The 15,016-nt window shown below is 54.2% G+C and overlaps 1 protein-coding gene across 7 annotated transcripts in view; it reads left to right on the forward strand.

Moving 5' to 3' along the window:
- The window catches only part of KCNN3 (potassium calcium-activated channel subfamily N member 3), a 202,824-nt gene that overhangs the window by 167,801 nt on the left and 20,007 nt on the right, over positions 1-15,016 (forward strand). For all 7 annotated transcript variants that reach the window (XM_070077616.1, XM_070077614.1, XM_070077617.1 and 4 more), the window contains exon 4: positions 9,322-9,463. In XM_070077616.1, the coding sequence (XP_069933717.1) occupies positions 9,322-9,463 (142 nt within the window). The remainder of the gene's footprint in view (positions 1-9,321; positions 9,464-15,016) is intronic.

The following is a 15,016-nucleotide window of genomic DNA, read 5'->3' on the forward strand; positions in this document are numbered from 1 at the left end:
GAGCCAGGCAGGACGTCAGTAAGAGAGGCGGATGTCCAAGGCTATCTTGGAGCTTGGCAACATTGAAGAGGAGGTAAGAGGAGGCAGCCAAGAAAGCATGGTCAAGGTGGGAGGAAACCAGGCCAGCGAGCCATGGAGACAGCCACAGGAGGATGGAGGAGCCCCCTCCAGGGTCCAGGGCCACCCAGGGTCAAGTCAGCTGCACATCCTCAGGTTCTTCATTGGAGAACTTTGCGAGCACAGGGTCCACAGTTCAGTGTGCAGGGCTCGGGTTGTGAAGTTGAGGAGTGACTGGAAGGGGAGGACAAGGCGAGCCCCCCGGCTAGGGTTCTGCAGAGGCCAGGCTCCACTCCTCGCACAGCCAACGACCAGGCAGACCCAGGACAAGCAGCTGGAGCCATCATACCACTTAGAGCAGTGTGAAAAGAGTTCAAACAAGCACACAGCAACGAGTTTGTACAAAAGTGTTCCAATTCCTTTGGAAAAGAAGGCAGAAAAGGCAGCCGTTTCATTCTGGCTTCATTTTCTATCACCCTGGTGCTGTAATGGGTCACAGCTAGTGTCAAGAAGTTGAGTTCTTATTAATGGGGAGAACTGACTCCAAGCCCAAGGAATTTGGCAGCCACTCTAACAAAAGTTTATCTGCCGAGGAGAACAGCTGAAGTCACTTTAACACGCTCCGCTGAGTTACTGAGGGAAGCATCGCTTTCACGGGGGAACAGCAAGAGCAGGAAGCAGGCCACATTTGTTCCGATTATTTACTGAGCGTCTCTGATGTGTTGGGCCGTGGACAGTCACCAAGAGAAGGCCACAAAGCAGACCATACTATAACCTGAGGAGAGAATGGAGAACCTGCACACAGTGCAGACAGTCCATATTGCGGAGTCAGCAGTGAAAGTCAGGGATGGAAGGGTGGGGCCGGGATGATTGGTCACCCACAGGAAAAGCCGTGGAGTTGTGTCCCTACCTCACACCACACACACACACATCAATTCCAGGTGAATTAGAGACTTACATGAAAAAGGGAGCATTTTAAAACATCCAAAAGTTGGCCGACGCTACAGCTCACTAGGCTAATCCTCTGCCTGCAGCGACGGCACACTGGGTTCTAGTCCCGGTTGGGGCACCAGATTCTGTCCCGGTTGCCCCTCTTCCAGTCCAGCTCTCAGCTGTGGCCCGGGAGTGCAGTGGAGGATGGCCCAGGTGCTTGGGCCCTGCACTCACATGGGAGACCAGGAGAAGCACCTGGATCCTGGCTTCGGATCAGCGTGGTGCGCCGGCCACAGTGCGCGGGCTGCAGCCGCCGTTGGAGGGTGAACCAACGGTAAAGGAAGACCTTTCTCCCGGTCTCTCTCTCTCTCACTGTCCACTCTGTCAAAAAAATAAATAAATAAAAACATTCATCGAAAGTCTTATAGCCTCAAATATGGAAAAACTTCTTTAAAAATCATGTTACTATAAATGAAAAGGGTTAAATCCAATTACAATAAAATTTAACATTTCTATACATCAGATATACTATAAAGAAAATAGAAAGGCAGGCATGAACTGAAAGGAGATATTTGCAAAACATAAACTAACAAGGTTCTTGTTATCTAGAATGTATAAACAACTCTTATAATCCGTAAGGAAAAGACTAAAACAAGCCAATAGAAAAATGAGCAGAAATTAAGCTTGGCATTCCACAGAGGAGAAGACGTGAATGACGAATGAGTGAAGGACACCAGCCTACTCACTGGTTTGGTAGAAATTAAAGTCAGTGATGGCAAGTCAGATGAGCAGATGGAGAACGGGAGCTCTTTTTCATTGCTCGAAGAAGTCTGGTAGCTGCTGCCATCTTGGAAAGCAAGCTGGCATTCTCTAATGACGTTAAGTATGTGCATATGCTAGCAGCAAGCAAATTCCCTCTTAGGTATGTTCTTTAGAAACTGCTATGCAGTGCGCTGGGAGTGTTTGTGGCAGTATTGGTCGTTGGAGGAAACCCCTGGAAATGAGCCAAATGCCCTTTAATAGCGCGTTAGTAAGTAAGTCGCAGCATATTCCTTTGGTGAAATACAATGCAGGAATGAAAAACCGCTACAGCCAGATGTGTCAACATGTATGCGATTGATAAAAGAGTTCATTTTATTAGCTATATATTGCTTCATAACAAATTGCCCCAAACTTAACAAGTTAAAATAATACATATTTACTATCTCATGGCTATTCTGAGTCAGAAATCCAAGTACTTAAATGAGCACCTCTGGCTGGAGGTGTCGCATGAGACTGTAGACTGTGGTCTCTGGGCTCAACCTAGAGAGTGTGTGGCTTCCCAGCTCCCCAGTGAGGTTGGGGGCAGCTGTGCTCCCTCATGCTCTGGGCTGCTCCCTGGGCTTGGCCTCAGCCTCGGAGGGCGGCTCCTGCCAGGGAAGCCACAATCTTATCACAACCGAAGTGAAAGTCCACTTCAGCCTTGTTCTATTTGTTCTACACGAGGTCCAGCCCACAAGTAGGTGAGTGCCTTGGGGGGAGGGGAAGCATTAGGGGTCATTTAGAAGCCACACCCTTGTAGTACCATTTCCTTTTCATGATGTTCACAAACACACAACACAAAATTACTGCATTGTTTGGGGAAGTAGCTATGTGGAAGTGTGGCAAAGAAAAAAACAAAAAATGATAAACACAAACATCAGGGTAATGATTCTGTCAGGGCTGGGGGTGGAGACTGAGGCTGGAGAGCACCCACAGGTGGATGCGGCCGTTGGGGTCAGATGTGAGTTCCTGGATGCTAACTTCCTGCTTATGTTCTGTAGCTTAATACTACATGTATTTTCTTTTTTTCCTCTTTGGTTTGCTTTTGCTTGTTTGTGTTTAAGGTTTGTTTATTTATTTGAAAGGCAAAGCATCAGAGAGAGAGAGAGAGAGAGAGAGAGAGAGAGATTTTCCATCTGCTGGTTTACTCCCCAAATGGCCACAGCAGCCAGGGCTGGACCAGGCCAAAGCCAGGAGCCTGGAGCTCCATCCTTATCTCATGCGTGGGGTGACAGGGGCCCAAGCACTTGGCCATCTGCTGCTGCTTTTTCAGGCACATCAGCAGGGAGCTGGATCAGAAGCAGAGCAGCCAGGATTGGAACCAGTGCTCCATACAGGATGTAGGCTTTGCATACAGTGGCTTAACCTGCTGTGCCACACGCCTGCCCCTTTGGTTCGGTTTTATGTTTTTTTTTTAGTCCTACGTGTGCATACTTCCAGGCTGACCTGTCTTCTGTCCGCCCTCGAGTTCCACTTGCCCTGCTCCAGAGGAGCTGCTTCCTGCTGGGCTGGTTCTGTGCATCCTCTCTCACTGCCCTCCAGGGAGGCTGAAGACTCCGCCCCCTTCCCTCCCACCCTCCTTTCCCGAGTCCCTCCTCACTTGCGTTAATTCAGCAGTCAGTGTTTACATTTCTCAGTCAACACTAATTTGACTCTATTCATAGCTGAGCCCCGTAGTAAAGCAAGACCAGTTTTCTTCTCCTGCAAACTTTTTATTTTTTTTTTCCTGGAGCAGTTAATTACTGCATTTGCTTGTTTGCTTTGGTTCGGATGTGTTTACCACCAATCCAGCCCCAAGCTCTGGCTGTGGTCTGTCTACATCTCTTCTCATGAAGTTCAGGCACACTGGGCCTTTATTTATTTATTTATTTATTTATTTATTTTATCAATGTCACCTCCCTGGGGACATCTCCCAGAGCCTTCTCATCTGCTCCGGTCTGGACTGCCTTCCTCCATGCCTGCTCGCATCCTGCAGAGGTCTCACCGTCTCCATCCTGCCGTCTTCTTCCTTGGTCTTGGGGAACCACCCTCCCCTGTGGCCTCCTGAGGAAGGCACGTGGGAGGCACATCCGGGAAGTATCTTCCTTCTGCCTTCAGCCTTCCCAGAGCTTTGGCTTGTGTGGAATTCTGGGATCCCATGGAAACAGGTCGTTTCCATTCATAATTTGGAAGCCTTTGCTCCATGGCCGCCCAGCTTCCAGTGTTGCTGCAAAAAGAGTCCAGAGGCGTTCTCATCGCTGTTTCTGTGTCCTGCGGGACCTTCTCCTTTCCCCTGGTGCTCTGAAATGTCACAATTCTGTGCCCCACTGTGTGCCTGCTTTCTCCCGCCATGCTGGGGATAGTAGTTCTTTGATCCAGAAACTCATTTGTTTGAGGTCTGGGGGATTTTTTGTTATTATTTCCTTAATGCTTACTTCTCTCCTTCCTCTTCTTTTTTCTTCCTCTCCTCCTCCTTTCCCCCTCAATTCTTTCTCCCCGGACCTACTATTATTTACACTGTAGACAGAGTCGCTACCTCCCTCTGTTGTAGTTCCACTTTCTTGTTCTGCCTCTGGGAGACCTCCTTGGTCTCCTCAGCCCCTGCAGGGAGACTCTTTGTAGAGCTCTACATGCCTGTCTCGCGGGTCCTTGTCTTAATTTTATGTCTCCCGGGGCGCTCCTCGGAGGATTGTGTTTGAGAGTTTGTATGTGACCCAGAGTCTTTTTCCCTTTGGCTGTGTTAAGTGGCTGGTCCCTGCATCTTTAATGTGAGAGAATCCCTCACATGCTGAAGATTCCAGGTCGGCTGCTTGCTTTTCAAAGTCGGAGCCCGTGAACCAGAGTAGTATGAGGTTCGAAGGGGCACACGTAGACACACCTGACTAACCCACCATCTTTAGCACTCATTTATTTCACAATAGTAGAAAGTGGGGAAACCCCCACAGGCCGCACCCTGAGAATAGATTCACAATGACTGCCCTGAGCTCAAAGGAAAATCATGTCTTTCCCTCCTCGGCCTTAAAGAGAAACATGGAAACCTGCCACCAGCTCCCTCCCCCTACCCATTTCTCTGTTGCAAAAAATAGCATGAGATTAGTACGTGAATTTGTGACATGTGTAAACCACTCTCAAACTGTGACTAGGTTAGCAACGTTTCTCCCTCCTCTCTACTCCCACAGTCCTGAATCACCAGGCCGGCTCTCTCGCTCATCACTTCCTGCTTGGTGAGTTGCATGCATGCCTTGTCTCCATGACAACGCTCCACGCCACAGGAGCGCAGGGGTGTGTCCCATCCATCTCACCTTCTCTGGCCCACCCCACAGAGAGACGGCTGAGGTCTCACAGAATGACATCCTCAAGAGCTGCTTCTCTCCTCAGCACCTAGGTAGCGCCAAGGGGATTTTACATGGTGAATGACAAAAGAACCCACAAGCATATAAAGGGATTTTTTTTTAAAAAAAGAAAAGGCAGTAAATTGGACATGAACTTTAAAAAGAGCCATTATCTGTTGCTTTGGACTTAATGCCGCTGGGATGTCTAGTGTCTACCTCAGAGTCCCTCCCCCCGCCCCCCACAGGAATGGGGTGGTCCGTGATCCTGGTAGCCATTGCACAGGAAGGGCACAGAACTTTAAACCTCAGAGTCTGCATGGAAAGGGGTGGGGGAGCTTTGGAGAACTGTGTGCACAGCAAAACCAGCAAGGTGCGCAGAGGCGGGCTGCAGATTGGATCCCGGTCTCGTGGTTGGGCACTCAGGGCTCTCCATTGCTTCTCCCCGGGCACTTGCTACCCTCCTAGTGGTCCTCACTGTCTGGGGCCTGACTTCTTCTTCTTCTTTTTTTTTTTTTTTTTTTACAGGCAGAGTTAGACAGTGAGAGAGAGAGAGAGAGAGAGAGAGAGAGAGAGAGAAAGGTCTTCCTTCCGTTGGTTCACCCCCCAAATGGCCGCTGTGCCGATCCGAAGCCAGGAGCCAGGTGCTTCCTCCCAGTCTCCCATGCAGGTGCAGGGCCCAAGGACCTGGGCCATCCTCCACTGTACTCTCGGGCCACAGCAGAGAGCTGGACTGGAAGAGGGGCAACCAGGACAGAATCCGGCGCCCCAACCGGGACTAGAACCCGGGGTGCTGGCGCCATAGGCAGAGGATTAGCCTAGTGAGCCGCGGCGCCGGCCAGGGGGCCTGACTTCTTAATCATTTCCAGAGAGCAAGTGTTTCATGCCCCTCCTCTGTCCAAGAACTTAGAGTAGATCCATTCTGTAGAACTTAGAGTAGATCCATTCAAATAGTTCTCCTACCTAAACTTCAACACACACCCCCAGGCACCTCATCACAGCCCGCAGCCCACCCAATGCCCGCTGCACTTGGAGACTCATGCCCTGTTGTTTTTCTGAATATCGTTTCTCAGAACGATGGCACCAGGCCCCCTCTCAACACAGCTGTAACTACTGCTGTTAGTGGGCACAGGCTCTGGGACAAGCACGGTGCTTGCTTGTAGGTTGGTTCAGCAGTTAAGGCAACTTCAGGCTGGCAAGCCCAGGACCATGGGCTCGCAGCTTCTCACTACTCAACCCCCACACTCTCATTGTCCTTAGACCCGCCCCAGGCTCCTTCTCCCAAGGAATGTCCTTCGGATGAACTGATAACCTTGGCTTTGACTCTTACACAGTTGCTTATGTGTTGCTGCTTGTGGCGTGGAGCTGCCTAAAGGCTTCTCCCTTCTCTGTCCCTGCCCCTGCCCCTGCCCCGTGCCCCTGCCCCTGCCCCTGCCCCTGCCCCTGCCCCTGCCCCGTGCCCAGTCACTGAGTCTTACCGCTTCACAGTCTGGTTTTCCAGCGCCACCTCAGCACGGGACCTGCCACCGCACCACCCAGCCAGAAGGCAGCAGGCAGGAGTGCAGAGAATTGCACAGCCTAAGGGGCCTGGCAGGGCAACAGAGCAGGACAGGGCAGGCAGCTGCCCATTCAAGGCCACATTAGAATGGGGATGGTGCTAATATACGGGGGGCAGGAGCAGTGCTGGGGGCTAGAGCTGAGCACCACCAGCTCATGTGAGTCAGATACACACTGAGTAAGGAACATAGGCTCAGCCTCAGGGAAACCAGGCCCAGTGGAAGCAGCAGCCACAGAGCATCCCTGGGGAGCAAGGGAAGCGGGAGGCGAGGGCAGGGAAGGTCATTATCAGCCAGACTTTGGGGAGGAGCTGTCTGCGCTTCAGATGTCCCTGGCAGTACCAGGCACCCTGCCCTTGTGCAGACAGTAACACAAAGTCCATGCCACCCCCACTCATGGCTGGCGGATGACTCAAGTTGGGGCTGGACAGGTACTGCTGACGTGCCTGCAGGGGATCCGCTAGGGCTGGGCTCAGGAGACTGCACCTGCTTCTCACCTGGCCATCCCTCTCCCTCCACCCCCGGCGCCCCGCGTTCCATCTTCACAAGCATCCTGTTCACCACCTGCAGCTCAGCCCTCCCAGCAAGCCATGCCGTCCCATCATTCCTTTGCTCAGAGACCTAGAATTGCTTCCAAAGCTATGAAATTCAAATCCAAACTCCTCCTCCTAGAACCCCAGGCCCTCCAAAAATCTGGCCCCTGCTCTCTAAAGCTACCTTGCCAGCTGCTACTGAAGTCCAGGTGCCCTCACTAGAACTTGCCAGGCACCCCTCAAGGCACTTTCTCCTCTCTGGTGCTGAGTGGCTGGCAATAGGGCCTTCTGGGCTTCGCTTCAGTTGCTTCCTGTGTATCCCCGGACAAGCAGGACAACCTCTCTGTGCTTCCAGTTGCTGACCTGTAAAGTACTTTAAAGGGTGTTGTAAGAATGAGAGCGATTGCAGGCAAAGCACCCGCCACACAGCAGGTGCATAATAAAGGGTGTTCCTCAGACTGCACTCTGGGTCCCTGTCCCTGTTCTGTCTGGCACAGCATCTGCCTCCTTCCAGGCCCATCTCGATTCACCTGTGCCTGCAGCCCTCCCTGCACACCTGCCCTAGGAGGGAAAGGGAGGACATGCAGCATTTGCCGATGTCCCTGGGCCGTGGACAGACCCTGCCTGATGGACACTGGGGCCAGCAGCCGCCGCTGCCTGAGGGCCTCTTTGTTCCAGGCCTGCATGTGTGTGTGTTAGCTCATCGTCGCCTCCTCAGTAACGAAGTGCTGCGCATTACGTTTCCTAAGTAGCTTTCTGCCCCATCCGGCCAGGTCGGTCTGTTCTCCATGGCCCTGTCTCAGTTTCCCCGTCCTGTGGCCCACAAGTGGCTGGCTGGAAGAGTGTGTCAGCAAGTGATCTCCCCACGGGATAAGACACAGAGGTCACTGCGTGCTCACCAGCCCTGCCCGCCAGGTGCAGCCTGGCCACCCGCTGTGTTGACCTGGAGCCCTGGGCGGTCTCACCTCCCAGGATGCCTGGTCCCCTGGCCTGCCCTGGGCGGTCTCACCTCCCAGGATGCCTGGTCCCCTGGCCTGCCCGGGGAACTCACACCTTGCTCCTGGGTCTCGGTTTGTTTGTGGTGCCACGACAGAGCATCACAGGTTGGGTAGTTCGCAAAGAACAGAAACCTACGTGTCACGTTTCTGCAGGCTGGGAAGTCCAAGACCCAGGCGACAGCACTCATGGCTGTCCTGTGAGGACAGACAGCTCCTGTCAGTGTGTCCTCACGTGGAGGAAGGTGGGCCGTGGCATGGATTCTCTGTTATAAGGCTGCAGCCCCACGCGTGTGACCCGACCTCCTCTCGAAGGCCCTACCTCTTCAACAGCCACGTTGGCAGCACCTGCATTTTGGAAAGGCTGCACTGGAACCATAGAAGGCACCTTCTCTGACTCACCCTTGTGTGTTTGGGCCAAGGTCATTGTCTCCAAGGTGCCTGCCACCTCCTGCAAATGCCTGAGTCCTCAGCAGACGCCCCTCCTGGGCTGGGCTGGGGTGGGTACCTCGGGCATCGGGAGAGGGAGTGGTGGTGTTACATCCCCCGCTGGTCCCTCCCACGCCAGGGCAGCCGCAAGCCCCTGGGGACACTGCAAGGTGTCCCTGGAGCCAGCTCCCCAACAGCCTGGGCGCCACAGCCTCCCTGCAGACAGCCCGGAGGTGCGGGCTTTGAGGGCCATCAACTTCCTCAGAGGAGATGGGAAAATGTGTTTGGTGATTTGTTTTTTTGAATATTTTTCCCTGTCCAGGTGCTTGGGATTTCGAATTAATCACATCCACATACATTTAGACTGTTGGAAGGGAAAATTCACATTTTATTAGTGCATGAGTTCACCCAAAGCTATCTTCCCAGCACTAAAAAGATGTCGACAGTATGGTGCAAATTGTGACAGCACATTTTGCCTCTGGGAACAAGGACCCAGCTCATGGCAGCGCTTGGGGTTGGGGGAGGGAGAGGGAAGAGGGTGCTGCAGGCAGGACCTGGGTGGGCACTGTGGCTGCACCTTCAATATCCTAGAGACCTGTGTGTGTCACGGCCACTGCTATCTCATGCCTTCTCCCCTCTAGGTTTGTCACAGCCTTGACTCCCAAGAGTGGCAGTGGCATCAACTAACTCCTGTCTTCCCCCTTGGCAGGTACCATGACCAGCAGGACGTAACTAGTAACTTTCTGGGTGCCATGTGGCTCATCTCCATCACATTCCTTTCCATTGGTTATGGGGATATGGTGCCCCACACATACTGTGGGAAAGGTGTCTGTCTTCTCACTGGCATCATGGTGAGTACCCGCTCTGCCCACTACCCTGCCCTCAAAATGTTGCCAAGAGCTTTTATCGCACACACAGTGGGACCTTCACAGCCGGGGCTCAGGGACGGCTGCTGCTTGGCAGACCTGTGTGCATGTCCCCCCCTGCACACAGAAAGGCCCATGTGAAACCTGTGATCATGGCTCGCTTCTCAGCTAGCTTTGCCAGGTTCAGGGTCCTGGTAGTTAGTGGTCTAGTCACAGCCCCCGCAGAGTGGCTGGGGGTAGCTGGCTGACCTCTGCTCCCCACCCCAACTCCAGCCAGCTGCCCGATCTTCTCCCTGCCTTCTTCCCTGTCCCCTGGATCCCAAAGACCTTGACACCCTTTCTGATGAACTGGAACTCACAAAGGGAGGGACCGAGGAAACAGCACTGAGCAGGCCTCCAGGGACCGGTGTCGGGCACTGGGCTGGCCACCAACATGGGTCTTTGTTTGGCCCTGTGGCCCTGGGCCAGCTCTCAGCTTGCTCAGGCTTTGGTTTCCACATATGCGTTGTTGAGGTGCCAGGTACCGAAGGAGCCCAGTCCCGTCCGGCACGGGCATCTGGCAATGGTGTGGCTGCATCCCAGGTGCCCAGCAGGTAAGCCACATCCTTGTAAGCAATGTTTCTTGGCCCATCACTCTGCTGCTCCCCTCCCCCTACCATTAACCCTTGTGTGCTTCCCGAGGCCCACGCCCTTCAGATGTCCTTGTCACATGGTGTATGAGAAGAACGTGGGCTGGGGACTCAGAGCAGGGTCTGAATGTCCATGGCCGCCCCTCACTGTGGCCCTGGGGAAGGTGCTGCCTGCGGGACCGCCCACTCTGAAGTGTTGGGGGTGGGGGTGGGGCATGGAAGGCCTGCCCAGCCCTCCTCTCTGGCTTGTGAGGACCAAACAAAATGCCTTCCATTAAGGTGCCTGTGAGCACCGGTGCTCACGCTCACGTGTGAACAGGGAAGGTGCCCCCTGGGCGTCTTCCATGCTTGGGGTGCGGGACCTCTGACCAAGAATCCTCGAGCAGGGGGACTCTCTCTGCAGAGGAAGAAGCTGAGGCTGAAAGATGAAAGCCTGCATCTCAGCCTGGGGAGAGGGTGGGGCGGGGGAGGTGGAGGTGGAGGCGAGGAGGCCGGGGCCGGGTACTGCGGGGTCTCCAGGCATCCCTGCCCCACACCCCCATGCTGCTGCGGGGAGCCCCTTCCTCTCAGCGCCCCTGCGGGTTTCCTCTCTCACCACTTCTCCCTGCAGTGGGTAGGGTGGGCTGTGCTCCTCCCGCAGGTCCGAGCTGAGGCCTCCCGTGGCTGGGGGCTGCCCCCATGCCACACCCAACTCGTCCTGTTGGCCTCTAGGGCCCTGCAGAGCACAGAAGGCCCTGGGGTCAGAGAAAGGCCAGGGCCAGTGGGCCCGGGGCTGGACACAGCCCTCTCCTCATTTTTGATGCCAAGCCAGGGCAGCCCATGTGAGCAGGCAGCCTCTGAAACGGCAGCTAATGACAACAGGCTTAGCGCCGGGGCTGGGATAAATCGCGGGTAAGTGTGAGGCTTTAGAACAAACACCGCCCGGCGTTTAGTAGGAGTCTGCCTGGCAGGGCTCCAGCTGTCACCAGGAAACCAGGGAGAGCGGCTTCCTACCAGAAAGCTCGGAAATGCCACCCGAAGGCCAGCGCACCCCTTGCAGGAGCCGCACCCGGGGCGTGGGCTTTGTCCTCAGAGGCAGCCCAGAGCCTGCTGCCCACCGAGGCTGGGCTGTACAGGGAGCCCCTGCAATTTTTTTTTAATCTTTTTTTTTTTTTTTTGACAGGCAGAGTGGACAGTGAAAGAGAGAGAGACAGACAGAAAGGTCTTCCTTTTCCGTTGGTTCACCCTCCAATGGCAGCTGTGGCCAGCGCGCTGCAGCTGGCGTACCACACTGATCTGAAGGCAGGAGCCAGGTGCTTCTCCTGGTCTCCCATGGGGTGCAGGGCCCAAGCACTTGGGCCATCCTCCACTGCACTCCCGGGCCATAGTAGAGAGTTGGCCTGGAAGAGGGGCAACCGGGACAGAATCCGGCGCCCCGACCGGGACTAGAACCTGGTGTGCTGGCGCCGCAGGTGGAGGATTAGCCTAGTGAGCCGTGGCGCTGGCCCCTGCAATTTTTAAATACCAGCCATTCTGCCTGGCTCCTGGACCGTGCATCTCAGGGCTTCTGCCGTGACCAGGCTGGGTGGAGCAGGCTGCACCCCTCGCCCCGGGCTGTGGCCTTGCGGCAGTACCCTTCTTTGCTACCAAGGTGCACAGCCCTCCTGGGCATTTTTGCTCCTTGAGGAGGGAAGGGTGATCAAAGCAGAAGAACAAACAGATGGGGAGGAACGGGTGTCCACCTTCCACATGAAAGATAGAGCACCTGCCTTTCATCTTCTCCTTCTGCCTAAGCCCCGGCGGCATGGAGACAGGCCCCTGTGTTCCCAGCCACAGCCAGGCTGCTTCTGCCTGCTCTCAGGCCTTTTACACAAATTGAAGCTGGTTGCCTCACTCTGGGGCCAGCCACAGCCGTGAACCCTGGTGGCATTTCTCTATCAAATGTCACTTTTCTCGCTGAGTCACTCCTTTCAGGGACTTCACGTTGCTGAAGATCCTGCCCCTCCCGCCTCCCAACCAACACTGTGTCTGTCTCCCCTTTATTCCTGCAAGTGCCTGTGCTGAAGGTAGGGCTTCCTGTTTGGTTGCCATGGACACCATGAAGGCCAAGGCAAGGCCTGCCTGGGAAGCGAAGGGAAGGATTTGTGTGTGCGGGTTGTAAATAGTCTTAATCATTGTTTTCTCTTGGCAATCCCAGTAACGGTGTAATTACCAACCATTAAGCAGGGTATATAGTTGTCTGAACAACTTGATGTTGCTGGCACACACGCGGTGCGTTGGAGGGCATTCGCCCTGGAGAACAGATGTGTCAAAGTCCAGCATCTTTCTGTGAGCAGTTTTCAGGGTAACGGTTTCCATGCAGCCGAGAGAACACTGGCAGCCCTTAGTGCCCAGCATTGAACGTGACAGCAAGCGTCAGACGTGCTCTGGCCTGGCCTGTTGGCTCTGCGGTCACCCAGAAGTCCCCTGGGGCCCCAGAGTCTGCATGGTGGTAACTGCATTTCAGTACAGCCACTTCCTAAAGCTGGGCTCGCTCTGTGACCCTTCACAAGTCCCAGCCAAATATCTAAAAGCTTCCAGATGTCCATGGGGACACGGAGCATCCCCCCAGGGCCCCCTGAGAGATGGCCTCTTTGAACTGCAAACAGAAAGTGACAATGAAGGAAAAGGTAGCACAAATTGAGTCATCTGGGGAGGAGGCAAAAAGAGGGCTCAGCAAGACATCTGCTTCATGTCGGTTTTAGAAGACGAGCTTGTTCCCAAACACCTTGGTTTCAAACCGGTCCGCGTTATTTTAGCCGTTCCATGGGATCTGTCGCAGAAACAGAATCCGACCGTAGCTCCTCCAGGCTGCCCTCCTCCATTTGTCACTTTCATTTATGCTTTATTTTCTTTTATGCTTCTTTAGTTAAGAACACCTCATCCTTTTCCCCTGGGGATACGTGTTTTTCCAGCTTCTAAGGTTTTCCAGCTGGAAGATGTGTGTTGGAAACCAGGAGTGGGAGGACCCGTGTGGAGGAGGCTGGGCCCCGAATTGGATCCAAGTCATGGATGAGTTAGGCATGTTCTCCCCACGCCAGCCCTCCCCACTCCCTGCCGTGTTGCACTCACCCTGTGTTCCCTGCTCGCCCGCGCACCTGGGAGAGCTCCACCCCACGGGAACAGGAGCTGGGCAGAGCAGACCCCTAGAATCCAGGTGGTGTCAGGCAACTTGGCACATCCCAAGGCAAAAAGCTGAGTCACAGACCTGCCCCCGTGGCAGCCACGCCAGCAGCTGCTTGCCTTTTCTGTCCCACAGCCGCCAGCCTCTCCTCACTTGGCCCCTCTGCCCCGCGGCCATGGCTGAGATTCCCCACAAGGACGGCACGAGCTCCCACGAGCAGTTAACCAGTGTCTGCCGCTTTGTGTTCCATGAAGCCAGCCCCCATCACTGCTGCTTCCCACGAGCATGGCCTGGCTGCCGTGTGGCCCCGTCAGAATGATAAGTTTGTCCGAGTATAAAGGCCCACTGTCCCCAGAGGCCCTCCGGCGACAGGCAGTCCCCACGCCTCTCAGAGGAACACAGCAGGGCTGCGACGCGTGTGTGTGGCAGGAATCCCTTGGTGTGCTACTTCCCCTTACAGGGCCAAGCTTGACCATGAACTTCTTTTTTCTTTTTCTTTTTTTTTATTCTATTTCTTTTTCCTTTCCTTTCCTTTCCTTTCCTTTCCTTTCCTTTCCTTTCCTTTCCTTTCCTTTCCTTTCCTTTCCTTTCCTTTCTTTCCTTTCCTTTCCTTTCCTTTCCTTTCCTTTCCTTTCCTTTCTTTCTTTCTTCTTTTTTTTTTTTTTAAAGATTTATTTGTCTATTCAAAAGTCAGAGTTACAGAAAGATAGGGAGAGAGAGAGAACTGAACCAGGCTGGAGTCAGAAGCTCCGTCCAGGTCTCCTATGTAGGTAACAGAGGCCCAAGCACTTGGGCCATCTTCCGCTGCTTTTCCCTGGCCATTAGCAGGGAGCTAGATCAGGAAGTGGAGCAGCCAAGACACAAACCAGCACCATATGGGATGCTGGCATCACAGGTGGTGACTTTACCCACGCACCACAGCACCAGCCCTGACCATGAATTTCTGACTTGAGTCTTAGGTTCTGTGTTCTTCCCTCCCCTCTCAATCCCATCAACCCATCAGTTTTTCTTTTTTTTTTTTTTTTTTTTTTTTGACAGGCAGAGTGGACAGTGAGAGAGAGAGAGAGAGAGAGAAAGGTCTTCCTTTGCCGTTGGTTCACCCTCCAATGGCCGCCGCGGCCGGCGCGCTGCAGCCGGCGCACCGCGCTGATCCGATGGCAGGAGCCAGGAGCCAGGTGCTTTTCCTGGTCTCCCATGGGGTGCAGGGCCCAAGCACCTGGGCCATCCTCCACTGCACTCCCTGGCCACAGCAGAGGGCTGGCCTGGAAGAGGGGCAACCGGGACAGAATCTGGCGCCCCGACCGGGACTAGAACCCGGTGTGCCGGCGCCGCTAGGCGGAGGATTAGCCTAGTGAGCCGCGGCGCCGGCCTCCCATCAGTTTTTCTTATTCCTTGGCTTCCCCCCTTCCTTGCCCCTTACGACTCTTGCTGTTGAGGGTGCAACACAACGTATTCCTGTCTCATTCTCTGCTGCAGCCCTGCCTCTCTCTGCCTCTTCCCCGTCTCACTCTGGCTGCAGCACTGTGCCCATCCCTCTCTGGAGGCTGGTGCTGCCTGCCTGCCTTCCTTCACAAATTGCCTCTTAATGGAAATGACCATGTGAGGCATCATTAGGGTGACTTTCCTGGTTACATCCAGACAGTGGATTATCTAAAAGAAAAATGAACTTGAGAGCAGCCACTGCTAAGTGTTCATGTTGAAATCAGGGGCCGAGAATGTACCTCCTCCAGAAAGCTGTCCGTGAGGGAGTCTCAAGATCTGAACGCT

Source organism: Oryctolagus cuniculus, chromosome 7 (genome assembly GCF_964237555.1).
Source record: "Oryctolagus cuniculus chromosome 7, mOryCun1.1, whole genome shotgun sequence".
NCBI lineage: Eukaryota > Metazoa > Chordata > Mammalia > Lagomorpha > Leporidae > Oryctolagus > Oryctolagus cuniculus.